This window comes from Centroberyx gerrardi, chromosome 20 (genome assembly GCF_048128805.1).
Source record: "Centroberyx gerrardi isolate f3 chromosome 20, fCenGer3.hap1.cur.20231027, whole genome shotgun sequence".
NCBI lineage: Eukaryota > Metazoa > Chordata > Actinopteri > Beryciformes > Berycidae > Centroberyx > Centroberyx gerrardi.
Genome location: NC_136016.1, coordinates 20,882,529 through 20,906,151, shown reverse-complemented (window position 1 = coordinate 20,906,151; position 23,623 = coordinate 20,882,529). Strand labels below are relative to the sequence as shown.

General features: G+C 40.8%; 2 protein-coding genes across 5 annotated transcripts; one reads left to right on the top strand and one right to left on the bottom strand.

The window, feature by feature from the left end:
• Positions 1 to 1,936: 1,936 nt before the first annotated feature.
• On the top strand, positions 1,937 to 17,741 carry tefa (TEF transcription factor, PAR bZIP family member a). 4 transcript variants are annotated; one of them, XM_071909761.2, is made up of 6 exons: positions 1,937 to 2,143; positions 10,906 to 11,026; positions 11,858 to 12,250; positions 14,508 to 14,725; positions 16,804 to 17,015; positions 17,327 to 17,741. In XM_071909761.2, exons 1-6 carry the CDS (start codon positions 2,063 to 2,065, stop codon positions 17,346 to 17,348), a joined length of 1,047 nt encoding a protein of 348 aa, XP_071765862.2. In that variant the 5' UTR covers positions 1,937 to 2,062; the 3' UTR covers positions 17,349 to 17,741. The 4 variants fall into 4 exon arrangements, with proteins under 4 accessions (XP_071765862.2, XP_071765866.1, XP_071765865.1 ...); XM_071909765.2 differs by lacking the exon at positions 10,906 to 11,026 and having other exon boundaries at positions 1,937 to 2,138; XM_071909764.2 differs by lacking the exon at positions 1,937 to 2,143 and having other exon boundaries at positions 10,691 to 11,026; positions 14,511 to 14,725.
• Positions 17,742 to 21,047: 3,306 nt separating this feature from the next.
• phf5a (PHD finger protein 5A) lies at positions 21,048 to 23,385 on the bottom strand. Its single transcript, XM_071909770.2, has 4 exons — positions 23,261 to 23,385; positions 22,872 to 22,895; positions 21,578 to 21,744; positions 21,048 to 21,233 (listed from the first exon to the last, which is right to left on the bottom strand). The coding sequence occupies exons 1-4, from the start codon at positions 23,310 to 23,312 to the stop codon at positions 21,144 to 21,146; spliced, it is 333 nt and encodes a 110-aa protein (XP_071765871.1). The 5' UTR covers positions 23,313 to 23,385; the 3' UTR covers positions 21,048 to 21,143.
• Between the last annotated feature and the right edge of the window lie 238 nt (positions 23,386 to 23,623).

Below are 23,623 nucleotides of genomic sequence, written 5' to 3'. Positions count from 1 at the left end.
ATCCAGGAAGGAAGTGATGAGTTTTGTTTGCCCTTGTGTTATGTAAAAGTATGCTGACAGGAATATCTGCTAATTAATGCATTGATTAATCAGCTACTTAATTAATGACCTAATTTCCATAACTGTGTGTATTTACTATATCATGGTAATTTGGCAGCACATTAGGCAGCTAGAGTGCCTGTTTAAAGTCTGCTTTAGATAAAAGTCTCCTTTAGATAAACACTATAGTTTATTTTCAATCTGGGTTCATAAACCGCACAAGTCTAGTTTCCTCAAGTCATAGCATTTATTTGTGTTTTATTATGTAACAGCAGTCTGACTTGAGCATGTAGGATGGTTATGATCAAACCTCCAAACAGAGCTTTTTTTTAAGTTTAAGTTTAAGTTTTTCTTTAGCCACACAGTGGTACATTTCAAGCTAGGTTTGACTCCAAAATGAGCAAATGTTAAAAATCTAGTTACATAGAGCATGCATTGAAAAATGACTGGGGGAAATGTAAACTACATGTAGACCGAAGTAAATGGGCTGTGACTCTGAATGACACCAGTTTTCTCCTTTAACCCCGACTTCTCTCTTCCTCTTCAGGCCATTAGGTCGGTGGTTCTCACCGTGGGGTCTGGGGACCCTCAGGGGTCCTTGAGGGGGTTCCAGGGGGTCCCCAGCAAGTTGATGAAGGGTTAAACTTCACCATTATTTCATTTACAAGAAGTTAACACAATTAGAGCATGTAGGAGAATGACTGTTTTGATCATAGTTTCTCTGTTATCTCTCTACCTGCAGTACAGATAGTCTTGGGATTCCGGACAAAATCATATCGGACAATAAAAATATTCTCAGATTTGGGTCCGAGAGACAAAATCTCCTCAAATAGGGGTCTGTGGCTCTAATGTGGACCAAGTTAGGAGTCACTGAATTAGGTCACTGTGTTTCCAGCAGCTCTCTGAAATTCACACGTAAATGACTCCAGAAGGGTCACATGACCTTCTGTCCTGGAGAGCCAACTGTAACCAAACCCTAAACCCTCCTTTACGCTCCGAGTGTTGACCCAAACTCAGCCTGACCGGGATGGATGAACGTGTAAAACGACACGGTTTAAAGCCTATATGATTATCTCGTGGTTTAGGAGGGTGATTTTACATTTGCACGTGTGTTAAGTGGGCGTACAAAAAGTGTCCCGCACGTGGAGACTACACCCTGTGACCTTCCTCGCGGCCTGTCCGGCTCTGCGGTGAAGAGCATTCTGCACGCGAAAAAGCAGTTGCACAGGTTTTGCGCGTTTTTCCTGTTATCTTTAATTAAAAATGATCTAATTCTGTTCTGTTTTTTTTTACATGCGTTCTGTTGGTGGATCCCCAATGAAAAATCACTATAATATTCCTATAGGGACTTACAGCTGTCTGTGGTTCTCAACAGTGAGTTCATAGTGACTTTATCGTGTGACATTATCGTATTATGGTATTTTCTACCTCCTATGATAACACTAGACTATAATATTCCTATAGGATATTATAAATAGCCTGGTTCTGTTGTGATATTTGCATAGCATCCTTCTGAAACTCATTATAGGAGTATTATAGTTGTTGTTTTTTATGAGATTTGAGTCGAGAATAACTACAGGTGGCGACTTCTGTGATTTATTTTGATTTATCCCACTTTTTTTTTTTTTTTTGCCTTATTTCGTAACATCGTCTACCAGTTCATCTGCTCCCTTAGGTAATACCCAAACGGCCCGTGATTGGCTCTCACCGCTGTCACGGACACCCGCACGGACCAATCCTGACTCTTTCCGTCGTTGCTATTGTAATTGCTGAGGGCGTACTCGCTGCTGATTGGCTACGGGGAGCTAAAGGAGGCGGGCCGCGTTAAGTAACGTGTTGTCTGGAGTCCAAAGCTTAAGGCTGTTTCCAATTTGTAGCCTATTATTCCCAAGTCTGAATGGAAGCTGTCAGTCCCAGGTGAGCCGGTCGGCTTATTTTTTATTTTATTTGAGCTAGCCTTATCAGGTGACCAGCTTTGAAAAAACTCGTGACTGAAATTACAGTTAAAAGTCCAGAAACAAAAATGACTTCAGAGATTCCGGAGATTTTCAAGACTCTTCTTGAGTATCCATTTTCTGTGCCGACCTTTGATGAAAACGGTAAGGACTTAACAAATGAAAGAGTGATCCGTGTTGTGTTGTAGTTCTGCTGCAAACTGCATGTGGGAGTGAGGCGCTTGTTTCCATCCTGAAAGCAGAGTTAAAGTTACTGACATTTATATATAAATGTCATTTAATTTGCCCGAAACCATTTTTTATTAACAGCTGAAGAGTTTCCGAGATTTCTGCAAACAACTGCGTGTGTGTTTCGTAACCCCAGCTGTGCAGGCTGAGATGCAGATCTGCTTTACTTCTGCAGCAGAAACTATATTTCCTATCACAGTACGTGGCTGTAGTTGAAATTCAAAGGTTAACAGGATTAAATACATCGATTCACCTCAGAAGTACTGGACTATTGACTTGTTTAAGCCTTTCAATACTTCCAATAAGATAACGGCAACAAGGCGGTCAGTAGGCTACCTCGCTGTCTGCTGTGCTGTTGTCAAGCTGGCTGTAGTTGACGATCAGCTTCTGGCAGTTTCAAAATAAAAGTACCGTTACTTGTGGTGGGGTTGGGAAAGTGGGCTGCTGACTGGAAGGTAGAGATAGTTGGGGAAAGTGATGAAGGAAAGCTGTCCCTCCCTGCCTCCCAAGTGCCTTTGAGCAAGGCAGCAAACCCTCAGCTGCTTCAGCGGCCAGCAGGTGTGAAGGTGCATAACCTTCCCTGCAGAAGTAAAGGCATACAAGTGAAAAAAAAACTATCTTAGTGCTCGTTTGCTCTCCCCCTGTTTTGTTTGTGAAGCTTACCAATACAGCAGCTTAAAGTATTAAACCCACATATATCAACTGTACAGTCACAGTTTCCCTTTATTCCCAGCATCTGAGCTGATGACATCACACAAATGACAAAAATCAAGAAAGACCCAGGGCAACCTGCTTTTAGGCCTATCAGTGATTTTAGCCACAGAGGAGATAGCGCTATCTGTTGAACAGTAGATGTAAGAGATAAGATAAGATAGCGCTTTATTAATCCCCTTGGGGAAATTCAGGAAATTGCCACAAATGTAAGTCAATGGAACTGACTGAGCACCCAGAATGAATGCAAGTCTATGAACGTTGTGCCCCAAAATGTTCCTCTTTATGGACAAACTACAGAAGCTCTACACCTAGTGGCTTAAAAACAGTCTTTTTAAACTTTGGTGCTTTTAATTTGAAATTTGCAGATTAGGAGTTGTGAACTGCTGCTGACTAGACCAGGGTGCAGAAGTATGCCAAGTTACAATTTAGCCTACTGTTCGGGATTATTAATCAGAATAAGCTCAAAGCTTCTAATGTAAGTAGGATGTAGGCTAAGTCTACCAGTCTTAGGAATTGAATTAGAAGCATTTATTGAGGAGTTAGGAGTGTGGTTGCTGTTTTCTACTGAGGATCTGTCAGGTGATTTGGTGATCCTTGGACTCATAAATATCGCCTGGAGGGTCTCAAGACACGGCCCTTAGATTTCAGTAACATGGGTCTGCTGGTATGACAGTGTTAAACCGGGTTGAAAAGGTCAGTAGCTTTAGTGTCAGTAGTAGTTGACCTCACATGTTGCGTTGTGTGCCTGTGGTTTCTGTTGGAAGGAGGTTTGGCGTTTCCAGCTGCTTCCACAGCTTTTTCAAACATGATAATTATGTCTCTTGAGTCCTCTGTTGAAACTTTTTATTTCTTTGTGGACAGCAAGTGAGAAAACAATCTTCATTTATTGCTTCATTTAGAGCTGGAATGTGTTTCAAGTTGTTAAGACTCTTGGTAAACAGGAAAAACTTTAGAAAAACTACCTTATAAAACACACCGGTGCCTGTTTTCCCTGAAGAAATCTCGTCACTGGGATGTATTGATCAGATAAAAGAGATCATTACATGTCAGTTGGTGGACAGTTTTATCCAAAGATGTCAAGCAAGAAGATAATTGTCCCACAGGAATCAATTCAGTATCACATCTTAGTACTGAGATGAATATAGGAAACCCAGACTTCTTTCAAGGTTTTGTCAAGTGTGTGTGTGTGTGTGTGTGTGTACAGCTGTAGACTGGCTGTAGACTCATGATCAAATCACTAGATGGCTCTATTCTCCTTCTCTGGCATCCTGGACTGTGTTTTGATAGATTAGATTCAAGTAATGTCATGTGAGGTGTGCTGCTGGATCCAGTTAACAAGATTTGATGGTGACTTGTGTGTCACACCAGTAGCTGACATGCTACAGGTGGTCTGTGATGCTGTAGGACGTCTAAAAGCACCGTAGAAAACACAGATCTAAGACATAAAGGAATAATTGGCCCCGAGAAGCAATGAGAAATGATAAAAGGCAGAAAAGTCATGACATTTTTATTTGTGAAGTTAATGATTTTTTTTCCTTGAATACTGTCAAATGTCAAAAAGCTGTGGCTGAAACAGTTGAGATAAAAAAAATATTGTTTTCTTTTGCTGACTGTTTTTTTGTTGACAGAGTTAAAATAATATTATAATTTTTGATTTTAAAGTGGAAAAACTAATGCTTAAAGTTAGTGTAGTTTGATGGTTACTTTTCAGTTCAGTCACATTAAACTTTGGTCATGGAAATTTGAAAAGGGGTCATGGAGAATTTTGTGATTTCATCAGTGAAAAGGCGTGGGAACCCTGAATATCTGTCCACCCCCATGTCGGTCAAACCTGCACACACCGTTCCTAAAGCAGTGATTCACCCCAAAATGAAAGTTCAGTCTTTATCTGCTCACCCCCATGTCAGTGGAAACTCCATTGAAGTTCATAGGAAAGTCAAACACACAGAGAGTTCGCCCCTGTAGCTCCATCTCAGCCTTTTAACAAACTGTTAAAGTTAATGGGGCCATTTTTTTTCGCCAAAAGAAAGCAGAAAGTGTCTCCCAATTTCTCCAAACAGCTCCTGCAGCAAATAGGAAGTGTTTTGTAGCCGAACAATTGCACTGCGGGTCCAAAAGTCCAATATTTCCCTCATTATCTTCTGTCTGTTAGTTTACCCTGCAGTAGAAAGTTGAGTCTTCTATCAGAGTGCTGTAAGGTGCGAGCGACCAGAGCGTTGTCAGTGAGGAAAACACAGGAGATAATGAGATAAATATTGGACTTTTGGACTAACAGTACAGCTCATTTGGCTATAAAACACTTGGATATTGCGAAATTTTCGAAACATTTTATCCTTTTTTTTTTTTAGCTGTAAGAAGACGGCCTGTTTACTTTCAACAGTTTGTAACACGGCTGAGATGAAACTACAGGGGCCTAACTCGCTGTGCGTTTGGTTTTCCTACCAAGTTCAGTGGAGTTTGAACTAACATGGGGGGGGGGGGGGGGTTGAGTAGATCAGCGGTTCTCAACGTGGGGTCCGGGGACCACCAGGGGTCCTTGAGTGGGTTCCAAGGGGTCCCCAGCAAACTGATGAATTGTTAAACTTCAGCATTATTTAATTTACAAGAAGTTAACACAATTAGAGAATGTAGAAGAATGACTGTTTTGATCATAGTTTCACTGTTATCTCTCTACCTACAATACAGATAGTCTTGGAATTCTGGACAAAATCATATCTAACAATAAAAATATTCTCAGATTTGGGTCCGAGAGACAAAATCTCATCAAAGGGGGGGTCCGTGGCCCGAATGTGGACTAAATTAGGGTTCCTTGATATGAAAAAGGTTGAGAGTCACTGGAGTAGATAATGACTGAAGTTTAATTTTGGGGTGAACTATTCCTTTAATACAATAATTAGATAAAAGAACATTATACTGTCCACTGGCCAAGATCAGAGGCTATAAGGGTTGCAGAGACAGTTCCCCAGCTCTCTGTCCCTGTCACTGGAGACCAGAATACCACTGACCATAAAAACACTTCCTGCGCGGCCCATGAAGCGGACAGAGCTGCTCAGGAGCTCGCTCACATGGATGTGCTTGTTATCCGAGCGTGTTTCCTCTCTCATCTCGGTGTCCACGTTGTGCAGCCGCTGAGAATTCACTTTACAGGCTGCAAAACCTCGACCTCCACATGTTGAGATGTTGTTCCTGACTGCAGCACCTGTGGAACAGTGCAGAACATATTTAATATTTCATTGGCTTATGTATATATATCGTCTGAAAATGGCATTAATATCTGTGTCTTTCAAGGTTTGGGTTGTATGCCTTGTGTGATCTCACATATTTGTGTGTCTCTGAGCCAAACAGCACAGAATTCATAAAGGTTTCTACAACGCAAAACATGCTGCAAACATTTCAATACCAAAACATTTATAAAAGTATATTCAGAACATGAAATTGACATACAAAAGCATGAGATAAAATGAGTTCAACAGAACTCACTGTCATAGAACTATGGGTAATTCTCAGTTTTAGGTTGTGGGTGTCTTCTCTTCAAATGAGAGTAATATGGGAGTAAGTATAAAATCCTGGCAATTCAGCATATTCATTTTGGACAATTTTCTCATACAAATATTTCATGAAGAAGCCTATTGATCATTAGGCTGTTAGAGCCTTCGGTCCTGGCTGGATCCACTTGAAAGGTAAAACATAATGAGACCGTTCAGTGATAATTACCTAAAAGAGAATAATAACTCCTGATAACCTGGGGGTTGATTTCTATTTGAAGGGAGAGGCAAATCAATCGCGCAGAATCATAAAGTAAGAATGATAAATTATGGTAATTTTACACGAGTGAATGAGAGTGTGCAGATGGTTAGTAACTGGGGATTAAAAATTTTCATACTGTAGCTTTCCACTCCGGATGGATCGAGCTGAAAACTGTGGCCTGGCTCCAAAACGAAGTCTACAAGCCTCTGTGTCTGTCTGCTGATAATATAAAATGTTCCCAAACATCCTCAGCACTCCGTCTCTGCCTGGCCTTCTGGTGACCGCAGCCTTTGAAACAGTCAGGCCCAAACACAAAGACAGGCATAAATATTGTAGCGCTGATATGAAGGCAGATGAATGTAATGGCAAAGAATGTTCACCCACAATATTTCTCAGACTCGTCACCCCCTCACACTCTGTTTGACCTCTCATGTGACTGGAAACTGCACAGTCACGGTGACAACGGATCCTGCGTTCAGAGAAGCCCCATTCACTTTTTTTTTTATTGACTTTACCAGACAGAGAAATGGCATTAAAGTCACACTGATTGAATTTGTGTCCTCGCATTCACATGTGTGTTGCCTTGTCTAGCTGTCTCTGCACTGTTTGGCTCTTTCACAGGTTCGCCTTGAGGTTCGGCTACGCATCATATAATCAAAAGTCTGAATAACACGCAAAGTTTAAAGGATAATGTCGGTCATAGTGAACATTCAGAGTGCCCACTTCCCCTTATGACATTCATGCTTTTCGTTTTTTTTTTTTTTTTGTGATAAACTGCTAGACGGACTTTGTAGATGTCCTCAATTTTACCACTATTTTCTAGGTTTTGAAACACGTCTCGTAGCGGATAAGAAACAAGCTTTTTATTATCATTCGCTCTACATGTCCAAGAATAAAATTTGCTTATTTCGCACCTTATTCTTATTAATTTCATTCTCGTTCTACTTTGAGGCGGAAAAACTCTCTTCCTGAGCCGAGAGACTTGAAATGAGGCGTGATGTAACCATGGAGGATGTTGGTGATTGGTCAGAAGTGCTGTCTAAGGCGGGGCTTCAGATATAACCAAAAAAATCTAAGCAAAGATTGAAGTGAGAGTTTTGGGTGAAACTGGCTGGTCACGTTAAGTATTTTATATTTTTTATTTTCAGAATCCGACATTGTTCTAATGATGCAGCGATGCTGCTACGCTGTTTTGCCTACTTCCTTGTCCCAATGTTTACATTTTCGCATGATGTCATGGACACGCTTACTCTTTTCCTGTTCGTCCAATGAGGGCTTTCGGAATTCAAAAATGTTGCAATTTATTTGGATAGGAACAAAACAATAGATTTTTTTTAATGATTTATTAGTCAAGGCCTAGCAAAACATTTGTCAATGCACACTTCCCCATGGATTATGTTACTACACTTTGTTTGCAAAATTTAGCTTTGATGTCGTTTGGAGTTGAATGAAAGTGAGTGGCGTCTAGAGGAAGTGAGAGAAGTCGCATGTTTCTTTGCTAACAGCATATAAAAATCCCCAGGAATTAGTAAAAGCGAGAGACAGAATGCTGGAAAATGGACTTAACATTCATTGTAATTATCCTTCAAGTCTTACCATGCGCATTATAATGTCTTATGGCTTTACTATCAATGTAACTGCAGGGCCTCATAGTCATAGAGATGATTTGGATGTGTTATGAATACAGCAGATGTGGATACTATTGCATCAGCCAGTAGCTGACGTCTCATTTTGTGATGAAAAAAGAATCTGTCTGTCTTGATTTCATGTAATCCATAGAAAATGTAACTATATGTTTTATGTTAGCTTCCCTTTTAGGTGTATTTTACACAGTTACTGGGGGAGAGAGGATGCGTGTCTCTCACCACCTAAACATAGCATGTGCACGTGATCTTAAGGTCAAAATGGAAGTGATTTTCTAATGACCCATGTTCTCTGGTCTCAGCTCAGTGCCTGTATAGTGTATCCTGCATCTGTGATGTTTAGGCCTCAGTACAGGATCAATCACTTCCCTCCCCTCTCTAGCACAAACCCACAGAGAAAAACATATGGATGGGAGAATGTATGGCAGGTTGGTATCTGCAAAATCCTAAAATCCTGGACATACAACTCTTTAAGGTATATATCAGGGTTGGGTTCAATTCATGAATGAACTCATCAGTTCCAATTCAATTGAGGAATTGGAATTTGAAAACACCAACAGGAAACAGAATTGGAATTGAATTGGAATTTCAGGAAGTTTAATTTAATTCATTTAAATTCAGTGAAATTCCATGTTTTTTGTTGTTTTTTCTCACCACATATGTGAGATTACAGGTAGTGTTATATATTATCAATACTGAACATCATAAAATGTTAAAGGTTCCTTTCAGGTGGCATTTGATGCATAACATGTAATCGTAATACATACATTATGATTGAATGTGTTTGATTTGTTGAACTGTCTTTTATTTGGTTCATAATGTTGAGCAAGTGAAGACTTGAGACTTAGACTCTTTTAGAAGTGGAATTTCATGGAATTTAATGGAATTCAATTCTATTTCCAATTCACATTCTGTTTCCTTAGAGCTGGGTGACATTCAAATTACAACTCCAGGAACTGAATTGAAATTTACCATGTATTCTCAATTCAGTTCATGAATGGACTAAACCCTGGTATATATAGTTTATGGTGATTGTCATTTCATGTCAGAGGTGTGATATTCTGAGTTCACCTGCACTTACCGGCTGACCTTGAAGGCTCCGTCCCTCCTCCTGCTGTTGTGCCAAAAACAGATTCTGCACGACACATATAAGCAACACGCACTCGTGTCTGGGCCGAGTGAAAACACCCACCCACCTCTAACACCCAACCCCACCCACCTCCACTCCTCTGGCAGATTTTAACTGTAGTTCTTTTTAGGCCACCAGGATGTATGTTACTAGGTTATACTGTGCACAGTTACATTTATAATTTGCCTTGGTGACGTTGGTGCAGAAAAATACTGACAACTCATGGTGACACAGATAGGCTACATAGTGGCACGCATGATACAGGGCCAACGGGAAATTACATTTAGTGCAAGGGGATAGTGCAAGAAATATATATAGCCTACTGTGGGTATTTTGATAGTCTTCAGTCTTCAGTACAAAATGTTCTCTACTGTTGTGGTTCTTCTGCATCCCCAGAGTCTCATACATGCAGATCTTTGCCCTTGAGATATCTGCATGGCTGCAATTTACCTATACATGCAGTGACTTGAAGAGCAAGTAGCTGTGCTGCTATATGGCCTACACGCACGCGCACACACACACACATATGTGCACCCCCCCCATTCCTGCGCTGCAGCCCCGCCCTGCACGTCTGCATGTAAACGACATATAGCGCGGCTCCATTGGCCCGAGCCTGCAGATATGTAATGACGGCACATGTTTTTCCATGTGAGAGGCATGTGGTGGGATGGCCGGAGCAAAGGGGACAAAAGGACCAAAAAACAACATACAGCCTATCTGAAGAGTCACTGAAGCGCCAAAACAAAAATGTGTAATGCTTGTTTTTGATGGCCGCGTGATTAGAGATGTATGATTGGCCCTTAATATCAGATAATAGTTTTTAATAGTTTTTTAAGCCTTCTTACCGGTGTATCTATGGAAATAATAGGAAAAATAGTTAAAAACTTAATTCTGATAGTAATAATCTATTCAAAAGGCCATTCCCCGCCCGATCCCATTGATCGCATCTGAGTATATCTGCTTTATATTTGTTTTACCGTGACACGTTTTCCCTTAATGTATTCAGTCGACACATATATATAACTCGGTCAACCAATGAGCTGTCAGCTCGGTGCAACGATACCCATTGGTTCCTCAGTAGAAGACCCGCCTCCTTTACATCGATAAGTTAATATTCATGAGGCTGGGACGAAGCCCGCCTATCAGCAGCGGGCAGGGTCGTATTTTTCCGCGAGGAGGTGCGGTTTCTCCTGAATAGCAAAACCTCTGACCACCTAATTTTTTGGAGAACTGGGCCAAGCAAGCACAGGTCGGGGATGTCTTGATAGTCCGTGTTACAGTTTAGCCTCGATTTTGAGCGTACGACACTGTTTTAAACGTCTGAAATAGCCTGTAGTAACGGTTGGAAGCCTGTCACCGCGGTGCAACCGGCTGGATTTTGATCGAACGAGATTTCTGCGGAGGTTATTTATTTGTTTTAACCGCGTAACGTTAAACTACGAGGGAATTCATGTCGACCGAGCCGATTGCCTTCACACTGAAAACAACGACGGGGGCCCCGGGTTCACTCCCGGTGGTTTTGAAGAAAATAATGGAAATACCTCCGCCGAATTTACTGGAGGGCGACGACGGTAAGTGCAGAAGCTTCGTGTGGAGAGGGACGAGCCGCCGAGTTTAGCCGGAAAAAGCCGAAAGTGCGAAAAAAGAATAAACGAAATCGAACGAGTTCAACCGAAAAATGTGTCGAGACGCAATCATGCGAACTGAGTTTGTGTACTGCTAGCTTAATTTTTTTCAGTTTGTTGCGATATAAAACATTTTTAAAATGCAGTAATTCGTATTTTTTTGTTGATATTTTCGAGTATTTTCGAGTGAAAAGAAATGATTACAAATGTAACAACACAAAGCATACGCACCTGTGTTTTCGTTTTGGATGAAAGTGTCACTGGCAAATATTTGTGTTGGTAGCATTTATTTCATGTTAAGGCTTGAGTTACTGGCTTTGAAAAATTTCCATTCACAATTGTTCTAAATCAGCCTTTTTCCAGCCAAAAACAAATATTAGGTCCCTTCAGCACAATGCAATTTTAGGTTGTAGGATGGGCTCTAATTCAGAAAACATGGGGATAGTGTGGAAATGTGTGGATCACCTTGAGATGGCATTGGAGTGCAGTTCCTGAGGTGTAACGTTAAAACAAAAAACAAACTCATTCTCCCTACTATATTTGAAAATGTATAGGGTGAACTGTCACTGGAGCTTCTGTTGTCCAATTTCCCTATTGACTTCCATAGTAAAATTAGACTAAACGGACTCCTGCTTCATGCTCCATGCTCCTACCTCATGTCAGTGAAAACCCTCATTCTTCTCTGTATCTACTCAGAAATCATCCTGTAGCTTCAAATCCTAACCATACAAATTGTGTGTGTGTGAATGTGAATACATGTATTTTCTGCCTTTTCAGAGACGGACAAGGAGAAGCTGTGCCTGGGTGAAGATGTGGACCTGGGCGTCGGAGGGAGCGGGATCGGGCCCTCGGCCGCCCTGACCCCCGCCATCTGGGAGAAGACCATTCCCTACGACGGCGAGAACTTCCACCTGGAGTACATGGACCTCGAGGAGTTCCTCATGGAGAACGGCATCTCCACCTCGGCCACCGAGGACTTGCTGAAGAGCGACCAGGAAGGAGACGCCCAGAAGACGGAGGAGAAGCCAAAGGCTGCCCAGGCGACCAAGGCTGCCAAGACCACGGCGGTCCCGGTGGCCCTGCTGCCCATCCTGGAGCTGGACCAGTGCGAGGAGGAAGTGGTCACCATCACCATGAGCCAGTCAGACATAAGCTCTGATGTTACTACAGGTGAGTGGAGAGGGAGGAGAGACGACAATGGCTTGAGGCCGTTTCTGCAATTTGATCCCCTAACTATTGTGAGTTGTGAGAGATTACCTGCCTGGCTCACTTGTTACACTATACAGGTATTTTAGGTGAAGTAACACACCCTCTGGCAGCCATATTGGAGGTCCTATAGATGTAGACAGCTGACTGTGTTTCTATACGTCCCACTTGTCAGTCTCAACAGAATTGAATAGACATGGTTAATTTCTGTGCTGTTTTAGAAGCTAGCGTTGGTAGTGGTTAGTAGTTGCAGGTTAACATTAACATTGGTTGCTTTGCTAAATTAACCTGCTAGTTAGTGTTTGTTGAGGTTAACTGAGCTGACTCTTCTCAAGCTACAACTCAGAGTGTTTTTGAGTAGAGACTAGGGCTAAAGACGAGACAGTTTACTGTGTCACAGTAACCTACATTTGGAAACAAATCCACCTTATCAGACTATTTACTTTTACTTAGAACGTTACTGAATGGATCTACAGCCACACCACAACAAGCTTTTTCAGCTAGCTCTCTGTTTCTAGCCTGGTTGTTATATATTTAGACAGTGTTATTAAAGATTCTTTAAGGGTATTTATTTGGTTCTGTCACAGATGTGTGAGAGTGGTAAAGGTATACAACATGTGAAAGTCTTGCCGGTGTGTTTTCTCTGAAAGTCACTCCGCCCAGGACTAAGCCATGTGAGGGAATGGTTGGAGGCATGGCAAAAATAGAAGCAGGTCTTGCTGCATAGTGGAGATAGTAGAGTTTACTGTGGGCTTGTCAGCAGCCTGTTGGTGTGGAGATGTCAAATCAAACTGACAGTATCGTTTGGGTTTGGTCCATTCCCTTGACCTTTGTCTCTATCAGCGGTCTGCCTCACTCTATCCGGTGAGGCAGACTGCTTCACCCACAGCCTGCTCTCTCCCCATTATCTATCAAGTCAGCTGCACCAAGGCATTTGTATTTATGCAAATGTTAGAAACTGTTTCCCCATTCATGAAAATGCAGCACTCACTCTCAACTGGTCACAATGTATTGTGCTGGTGCTGGTCGCCTCAAAACGGTTTAAGCTTGAATAGATGGAGGGCTGCACACAGATAATGCTGAATAAACTTTATTCTAACAGCATACAGATGTTAGAATAAATGCTATATGTTGCAAGAATAAAGATTATTTCGCATAAACTATTTCCCCACAACCAGTAAATCATATTATATGCAGGTATGGCCGCAAAGCAAGAGCGTACGTTGCCCCAGTGTAGTTTACCTGGACACCAACATTGCTTCTCAACTGATTAATAAAATATACATGTGATCCAACCTGAAAAGAACTGAGTCACAAAGTTGAAAGATGTATTACATATCCAACAAATGTTAACAAATAGTACTAAAATCTTGTTGGAATGTTACTCAACTAAAACAAACTTTTGAGATGCTTTGCTCCAAAGGTTTTATCAGGTTTTTCTCACTCTCACGGACAGACACACCTCTGTCAGTGTAGGAACCGGCTGCTGTTCCTCAACAAAGAAACAAATGTAGACTTTGGAACAATCTGCCAGAGGAGATGAGGCTCGCAGAGTCAGTTCCCCGTTTTATTTCACTTCTTAAGACACATTTATATAATAGGTTAATCATTTTAACCCCCGTAACTGTTTTTAATGTCGTGAAGCACTTTGTTACCTGTATTGAAAAGTGCTATACAAATAAAGTAAAAAGTATAATATAAGGTTATTTTTCTTATTATGTTTAGAAACGGTCACAAGTCAGTGGACAGGGGAAACCTTTAATGCCAGGCTTTGAAAACAAACAAATTATTTTATTATTTATGAATTTTTTGTTCAGTCCATTTTTGACTTTTACCTTTTTTATTTTTTGAACTCTTTTTATTGGGGTTTTTGGTACAAAACATACACCATCTCTAAAGATTTCCTCCAAAACATAAGAAAATATATACATATATGGCTATCCATACAAACACCCACACACATATACACACATATATATATATATATATATATATATATATATATATATATATATATATATATATATATATATATATATGTATATACTTTTAGTTTGGATGAATGTTAAGCCGGACAGAAACACAATTGTGACACAAAATGGCTCTCCTGTAAAGTTGGTGACAGCGACAGCAAGCGTGGGTTCACAGAGTTGGGTTACACTTATTAGGACCTTCAGCTGTCTTGTATTTCAACCCCTGTGTTTCCCTTCTCTTTGCCCAGAAGTGACCACAGACAAGGACAAGGTGACCCCCGAGGACAACCCCGAAGAAATCGAGGTGGACGTGAAGTTCGAGCCGGATCCCACGGACCTGGTCCTGTCCAGCGTGCCGGGAGGCGAGCTGTTCAACCCGCGCAAACACAAGTTCACTGACGAGGAGCTGAAGCCTCAGCCGATGATCAAGAAGGCCAAGAAGGTGTTTGTGCCTGAGGAGCAGAAGGTAATTGAAACCACTAAAACAAAAAGAAACATTGTGCTGTAAATGAGGACTACAATATATAAAGTCCACTCAGTCTTTTTATGACGAGGAATGTTACATTTACACTTTGCTGATGCTCTTTTTCAGAGCAATGAGTGAAACAGCAGAATAAGCTTAAATTCCTAGATCACTGACATTAAAAGCGATCAATAGCAAGGAGTATATGGGTCAAAGCCATCGTGCCCCAACAATATTCCTGTGAGTGATCATGTAATAATTATAATAATAATAATGAATTTTATTTGTATAGCACCTTTCAAGCATAGAGCACAGTGCTTTGCAGAAGAAAGAAATATAAAATACAGAAACAGAATGGTAAAAACAGAAATATAAAATGCAAAAACAAGGATAAAATACAAAAACACAGTGGTAAAAACTGGTCAAAGCATTAACTAACACTAATGTAAAGAACACCACCATTAAAAATAACCTAGACTCTGGAACAGCCAAAAGACTGAGACTGGCGGACCTGAGAGTTAACAGTTCACTGATATAATAAGGTGCCAGACCATGTAAAGCCTTGTATGTATTTAATAAAACTTTAAAATTGATTCTAAAAGTCACAGGCAACCAGTGCAGAGAGGCCAGTATTGGGGTGATATGTGAAAAGCGTTTGGTCTTAGTCAAAAGCCTGGCTGATGTAAGACAAAAGTGTTAGATAAAGAAATGAGTGCGAAGGCAAGAGGTCAAAGAAAGGATTTTTTACATAAAGATGAAACCATATTACAGCAAACAGAGGAAGAGGATGTGAGATAGGGGATGTGACTCTGAAACCGCATTAATGCAGCACAAACGACCGCTGATTGGCTCGGCGGTGAAAATGATGCAAACAGTACGCAATGGCATTCGCAGTCAAAAGTTCACTTGAAGAAGGAGTTTGAGATAGATAGCTTATAGAAACTAGGCCAAGTCACACCGAGGCCGTTCTGGCGACTCACAGTGACTCAGCAGACTCTTCAAATTGATGCTTCCTTCCTTCCTTCCTAACCGCCAGAGAACACTAGCTGTGTTTACATCTACAGACCAACCTGGCAGTCGGCCATACTCCATACTTGGTTAAGGTCGTGTTTGGGTTACACTGCTAACATGAACCTTTGACACCCTGCTATTGAGTCTCCCCGTTACCAAGAATACACCAAATAATCATTTACAAAAATATTCCTGAATGGTCCATCAGCAAAAAAGTATGAAAAAGATAAGTCCGCCTGCTCGTCTCTTTGACTGAGCGGTCGGTTACTTCTAATACATGGGAAAGAAATGATGATTCCAGTAGTAAGCCGTACTTGCCGCCTTGTATTTTATCTAAATTACAGTTGGGCTGATATGAAGTTTTGGAAGCCGACGCCAAGATTTTTAGATTGAAGTTGCTGATAGGCGCCATTTCAGTTCATTGTTTTCACATTTGACCATTTTCATGCCAAAAATGAAAAGGATTTAGTGTTTCCACAAAAATGTTCTTCTGGTCAGGGTGGAAAAGCCTCTGAAACAGCACTTAGACCATCAAGGGACACCAAAACTCTCCACTGAAACTCTCCACTCTCCACCTATTCAATAGCAGGGGAAACTCTGGGATAAATTAGGCCGTAATATGAAAAATGAACACACAAAAAACACCATTGAACAATTAAATTAATGAATGAAATGTGCAAAAAAGAAACAGTTTCACAGATTGTTTTTCATGTAGCTGTGGTGAGTGAGGAACCTCCATCAACTCTTAATCAAAATGTTCCCATAATGCTGTGCGAGTCTTGAGTTTACGCAGACAGAGTAAACCAAAAGTGACAGGAGTCAGATGTTTCCATGCCACAGTAACCTGTTTGATTATGAGAAACCCAGTTAAGATGGCTGGCTTCTTCCCATATTAGAGTCTGAGCTTAACCTGGTTATTCTAACTCAGTTATGACGTTTACACGCGTCGACCCAAAATCGGGTTTCTGGAGTAACCGAGTTAAGAAGGTAATTCTCTGTGCCACATTGTCATCCATCCTGCTTTTCTCTCCTTCCCTCCATCCCCCCCCCCCCTTCCGCTTCCTCTCCAGGACGAGAAGTACTGGCAGCGGCGGAAGAAGAACAACGTGGCGGCCAAACGTTCGCGCGACGCCCGCAGGTTAAAGGAGAACCAGATCACCGTCCGGGCCGCTTTCCTGGAGCGCGAGAACACGGCGCTGCGGACGGAGGTGGCCGACCTGCGGAAGGAGTGCGGCCGCTTCAAGAACGTCGTGGCTTCTTACGTAGCCAAATTCGGACAGCTGTAAGGGACAAAAAAAATAAAAATACACACGGCAACGGCAGCGTAGCATCAGTCAGTTTGAGTTTGACAAACGGTTTTGTTTGGGGATCGTTGAGTCTCACAGTCGAGCCTTAGCCATTTTGTTGAATATGCATGAATATATATTTTTTTTTAATTCATCACGTTACATTCAGCCTTTAGACTCATTGATAATGCGTCAGAGTTTGTGGCGATATCAAGTTCAAAAACCGATTGATGTGCTAATGTAAATAATGTTCCCTCCCTCGCTCTTCCCCTTGTGATTCATCCTCCCTTTTCTCTTCTCTTTCAAGTGCGCTGCCGGAAGAACAGTAGACTCTAATTGATTTATTCATTTATTTATTTTCATACGATGATTTGGAATGAATAAATAAATCAAGTAGTTGGGTTCGTGCGTGAAAAAAGATCGTTGAGATGAAGAAGAGGATGAAGAAGAAGAGAGTGTGTGTGTGTGAGGAGTGTGTGTGTGTGAGGAGTGACTGATGCTGCCATGTAGATACAGTAGCATGTTATGAGACATGATTTCTGGTTTTTAAATTCTATTTTCTTTGGTTTTTAAAGACTTATATTTACCATCCGAGTGAGTGGTATGGATGTGTGTGAGGAGATTCAAGTGCTTCTTCGACGCACTTCATTTACAACGTGTATTTTGCTCATGTTTTGTACGCCAGTGGCCGAATGAGATGATTTGTGACCTTTTTTGTGGGGAGGGTGGGCGGGTTTTTTGTTTTTTTGAGATTTTATTAGGTGATACTTCAGGTAACAATTTCAATATTCTAGATTATTAGTCATCATAAGCATGATAAATCACGTAAAAGCCTGATTTGCAATAAGGTTTCTTCCAGTTCTTTCCACATTTTAGTTAATATTCAAACCTGCTGTTGTCTTTTTTTTTTTTTTTTTTTTTCTTCAAGTTGTTTATTGTTACATGGCAGATTAAGTCCAGCTTTAGGCTTTTCTCTGCCACTTTTAACTGTGACATTTCCAATAACTTAAGCTTCTTCAGGGGATTTCAGTGACATGGCAAAGAAAAAGAAAAAAAGACATTAGAGCGACCGTGTTCACTGCTCTTCATGTACAAGTCATCAACAGCACAGAGTTGTACATAATGCTGCGTGGTGACGTGTCCTGCAGTCCGTCTCACTGTCGCTCTCGGTTGTCTCGTCCACTTTTTGTCCAAAATGCGTGTAGAATCCACCTGCGCATGTAAATAGTTGTAGAACTATATTTTCTAGACTTTTTTTCCTGTTTTACAAATGTACACAATATAAAAGAACATTATAAACCCAGGTTTGTGCATATACAGTAGGGTGTATTAACTCTGTGTTGAGGTTTCAGAATGTGTTTCTGCACACGTTCTCCACCCAAACTTTGACGATCACCCACAACTTTCCTTGTTTACTGGTTTTCTGAACTGCTTTGGGAGTTGTTCATCCACTTTTCTCTATTTATCTGAGCTACGACTGACAGTTTAGGTGGCGAGTCACCTTACAGCTCCGAGACATTTAAGCTGGGAATGTCTGTTGAAGGGGGTTTATTTTTTTTTTTTTTACTTTTGACAAACCAGGAAGTCTCATGAAGTGCAGATTGCATCGGGGCAAGAACCCCCCCCCAAAAAACCTGTAAGTGTCTTCTACTTCTTAAGCCATTTCAATGCAGTGCCCAGTCTGCCAGTTTACAGGGGGGCATGTTGTCGTGCAACATATCAGAAATTAAAGTCCAGTTTTTGTCTCCTGGTTCTCGTCCTCTGGGTTTTACTCCTGTTGTTTTGTTGTGTGATAAAACTCTATGGAAGTCAGACTGAAAGGGAAAGGGGTTTTGTCGTTTTTGGTTTTTTTTTGCTGCCGCTGTGCTTCTAGCCCTAGTTGGTATGACTTTTTACACAAACAAATTGTAACTCATTCAAAAATATTACTATAAAGCCATTAAAGAAAGGGAAGACTTAACCAATGCCCTTGTCACAGTTTTTTATTTTTTCAGGTAAAGATTTCCATGTGCAAAATCTGATATTTATGGGAAAAAAATCTTATTTTCTTTTCAAATTAAAGTCTAATCAGATAGTCACATCAGAACCTGCATGAAATACAGTTTTATCTGTTCTTTTTATGTCAGGCTTTTCCTTTCTTATGGAGGAAAACAGTGATGTGAGGATGGTTTCCCTGGAAATAATCCATGCTTCTCAAATTCAATAAGATTAACCTTTACTCCAGTTATTTTTCATATCACTGGTATTACTCCCAAACTCTCAGCAATTTAACTTCAGTCAGCATATTCCTGAACCCCAAAGAGTAATTTTGAATCAGTTTATCTCCATGTAATGCTGAGCTGAGGGACAACAATGAGCTTCCTGACTTGTTTTAGTCATTTTTTCTTAACGCTGTCTGCGCAAATTCAAACTGCATCTGCCTTTCAACTGATACAGTTACATTTGTTAACTGTGAGGAACTTGTTTTTGATCTCTCTTGTTCCGTCTTTCTATTCTTCTGTAAAGGAAAAAGAAATGGCTCTGCATTTTGAGTGTGGCTACCTTTTGTGTCTTGTAAATATGAATAAAGCGTCGAAAAACTGTTCATGGTATTGAGCTTTTTTTTGTCTCCCAGATCTTTAAAGGGACTCTAGACATCAGTACTAGTGTATAACAACATAGTTCCTTACTGCCTCTGTAGCAGTTTCTTTTTATCAAGTCAAAACCACCTGAGTCGAGTCCAAGTCAATTTCAAGCTGGTCTTAAGAGTGTCAAGACCAGACCAGAGCAAATCGAGTCTCTTTCAAGACCAAAATGGGCAATAAATTGCTTACATTTCTTTGATAAAGGAGTTTCTTAAGGATGAGATGTAGATCTATGTGCAAAATCTCTATACTAGACCCTTAAACATCCAACTGACCAGTATACAGAACTTTTAAAACCATTACCTACAGGTTTCCAGAGGTGAAATCCCTCAAAACTGTTTGCAACGCTGGGGAGAAAATAAACCAAACATCATTAAAGTGACCCGTGCTTTACATGTTGAGATAAGCAGGGAAAGGTTGAGTCAAAGTCCAATACTGGCCGAGCCCAAGACAAGTCCAGGATGTCAGATGTCATGTTTATTATGTTCAAGACTTTGGAGAAATCTTTCCAGACGGTGCACATGCATGTGTAACGGCCTTAACAGCCTTGAGGATGTTCTCTACTGTGATTAGACAACGGGTTCTCACTTCTTGCAGTTTCCTCATCACCGTCTTACCCATAACCCCAGTGGAGAACAGCCTCTAGGGTGTTACTGCTGTAGTAAATAAGCTCAGAGGGACAAAGAGCTCAGCCCAATACTTTCTTAACAACCCAGTCTAATGTTTCACTCGGTTCTTCCCAATTTGAACAAAAGTCAAGCAATATCATGCAGGATGAGAAATTCTTAGTAGTTGATTTCCCAATCTGATGCCAGGCAAAAAGTGTGACACAGCACCATCTGGTGGAGGAAGGAGGGAGGCAGAAGCAGGAGGCTGGTGTGGGAGTGATGCTCATGACCGGCACTGACTCCCATTCATTTCAGATGGATTTCTAACAGAAGATAGCCTCACTGATCCAACCTCTCTTAGGACAAAATCACACTTTCAGGAAGTTTCAGAAAGATCTGGCAACCCTACAGAGTACATATAGACTTGTCCAGAATGGAAAGTGACCTAATTTTGTTCCTGTATTTTTCCCTGAGAATTGGTTAGATTTGTTATTTGTTGTTATATTGAAAAAGTGAAAATATAAAAACGTGACAATTTAATCTGCAAGATCATATCTTGTTCACATTTGATTGAGCTATAAACTTATTGGAAAATACTTGGATATAGCAGCAATATGAAAGAAAGTTTGTGGCTGATAATGGTTCACTGGACCAAGTCAAATTTTGGTGTATTATTATTATTATTATTGTTGTTATTATTATTAGCACTGTGTGAGCAATAGCAGGCTTGCATAATCCATCCAACAGCAAACATGAGCTCTATGATATTCCAAACACTCAAAAAGTAACACCGAAACAATAGAAAAGACAGCTTTATTAATAAATCAAACAGTGTTCCTTAAAAAAGAAAGTTTCAGAGTCAAGCTGCAGCCCGGCCCGGGCCGGCAGGTCTTCACCTCTTCTTGAAGCCGTACTTCTTCCTTTCATAAAACAGATCTGTTTTGGAGCTGCCCAGGTTCACGATCTTAGGACAGCCATCCCGCTGTGAAGACAGAGGGACAAGATGCTGTTAGAGGACAATTTCTGCACAAAGAATCTGGTCCCAGTTTTAATTTTGTTCACATTCTTGATTTTTAAATTATAATTCTGCAAATCTGAGAGGATGCACAGGTGTGTTTACAGATGGTGTTTATTGTGTGTATGATGTGACTGCCAAACTAAGCTACTGATTTGACAAAAACATTCCCAGCAGCCCCTTTAAGTTTCATCTAATCTTAGAGCTAAAGACACAACTGAGGTGCGTTTGTGTGCTCCAGTCTAACTGATTATGCTGCTTCAGCACTCAGCAACAGAGTGGAAAAGGAAAACATGCGTGGGGAAACGTACATCTTTCTCCTGGATGGTGCACTCTTTACAGTAGTAGGCGTCAGACACGCCGGGCCCTCCGCAGATGACGCAGCGGCCCTGATAGGAGCCGTAGTTACACTCGTCACAGATACGCACCAGAGTGCAAGGCCTCACATAGGAATCACAGATCACACACTTTCCATCGCCTGGGAAAAGAGGGGGAGGGAGGGAGGGAGGGATGAGAGGAAGGAGTGAGAAGGAAGGAAGAAGCAAAAATTAGATGTGCAAAATGTGTAAAGTGGAACCAGGAAACATTTTGAATACATGTTGCTGTGACGGCCTGGATGGTATCTCTTTGTGTTCTATTTCTATGTCTAGCATTCTCTCCTAATTAGACCATGTGAGTGCTAGCACCTGTACTCTAGTAATTATTGATGCCTGTCTTGTATTTAAAAAAAGGAGTCGACAGAGACATCTTGCTTTATACCCCGATGAAGACAGTGTTGCTGTCGAAAGGTTTTTTGCATCGGAGCTATGGGAGTGTGTCTACAATTTTCCACTTTGAATCTTTGTTCCTGTGGGCCAGTACCCCATTGATACTGGTGTGTGTTTCAACACATTTCCAAGATATGATGGCCTGCACCAATATTGAAAACACGTAAATATAGCATCAAAATGAAAGATGAGATGATGTGCGTAGTCGTCCATCACTGCTACCTGCATCATTTTGTGAAATCCGTACCCAAAATGTCTTTATGATATCAGTTCAAAACAGTTTCCAAAGCTGCTGCTGCTACAGTGAATATTTTTTTTTGAGCTGATGTTGAACTCTGACCCCAGCTGCACATCACTGTCCATCAGATGCTAGGTGGGTCTGATGCTTGTAGGCAGTGAAAAATGTAAACAGCAACATGAGAAATATTGACAGTTTTTAATACTGGAAATCATATCGACTGTAAAAGATGTAGTTACTATAGAATATACAAACCCCAAGACGTGCCACTTTTTTTTTGTATGGGAGAAAAAGATTGTCTAAGTTTTAAAAAAATCGGCATTTTATTTAAGTTAGTGCTGCGTGATGAATTGGATGTATGTCCAGATGAGGAATCGAACATAATTATTAGAAAAAGCAGATTCTACAGTGTGTTTATTTGCTACTGAGCAAGGAAACTTGTAACCAACTAGTTTCAGCTTCCAACTGACCTGATGTTTCTCTCCCATACAAAGAGGTGAAAAAACTATGAATTGGGATAGTGTTAATAGCAGCCTCTGTTAATTGAAGTTGCAGTAAAGCATGGGGTTGTTTGTAGTAACTTTAGATGATCATACTCACATTTCTCGCAAAGTCTCCCGATAGCTGAGAAAAGAAAACAAGCGGTCAGTCAGTCACAGTATTCATACCAGGTAGCTAACGGTTAGCTAGCTTAGCATAACGACGTAATTTCTGTTTACTGTTTACAATAAAATTCACTATCATATGCACTATTACAATTACCTACACTATTACAATTATATTCTGTAAAATAATAACATATCAGTCAACCTTGTAATGTCTAATGTTGGCTCAGAAACACGTCTCTGTTAGCACACTATCAATGAAATCCAAGCATGTTAGCATGTTAGCTAACGTTACTTCAAACAAAAGCAAGGGTAAAGCAAATCCGGTTGCTGCCAAAACAGTCAAACTGCATTAAACATAATGTCAATTTAAATAAAACATACCGACACCGGCTTGTTTTCGGCAAAAGATCAAATCTGGATGATGCTTTGCCATTGTCGGCAAACGCAAGGCGAGCGCTGCTGATTTTCTTCAGCTTTTACCTTTGACCTGTTCTTCTTCTTCTACTACTGCAGTTGACGTCCATGTTGCGTTGTATTACCGCCACCTGCCGTCTCCAAAAAACATGACACACATCTTAAACGCCTCGAAACCACTGCATAGAGAAAAAAACTACTGTAGTAACGTTAAGTGAAAAGCATTTGTTCAGTTCAAATTGCAGCATCTCTCAGCTCTGAAGAAAAGATGCTTGCGGCGAAACGAATCACGATCTCCTCTGATCCAAAACGATTTGACCTTTCACCTAC

Excerpts from the sequence above, each read along its gene's own strand:
- tefa (XM_071909761.2), top strand. The coding sequence starts at position 2,063 with ATGACTTCAGAGATTCCGGAGATTTTCAAGACTCTTCTTGAGTATCCA. Across the intron at positions 11,027-11,857 it reads TTTACTGGAGGGCGACGACG|AGACGGACAAGGAGAAGCTG; the intron begins GTAAGTGCAGAA and ends CTGCCTTTTCAG. Across the intron at positions 14,726-16,803 it reads TTGTGCCTGAGGAGCAGAAG|GACGAGAAGTACTGGCAGCG; the intron begins GTAATTGAAACC and ends CTTCCTCTCCAG.
- phf5a (XM_071909770.2), bottom strand. The coding sequence starts at position 23,312 with ATGGCAAAGCATCATCCAGATTTGATCTTTTGCCGAAAACAAGCCGGT. Across the intron at positions 22,896-23,260 it reads CCGAAAACAAGCCGGTGTCG|CTATCGGGAGACTTTGCGAG; the intron begins GTATGTTTTATT and ends TTCTTTTCTCAG. Across the intron at positions 21,234-21,577 it reads GCACCATCCAGGAGAAAGAT|CGGGATGGCTGTCCTAAGAT; the intron begins GTACGTTTCCCC and ends CTGTCTTCACAG.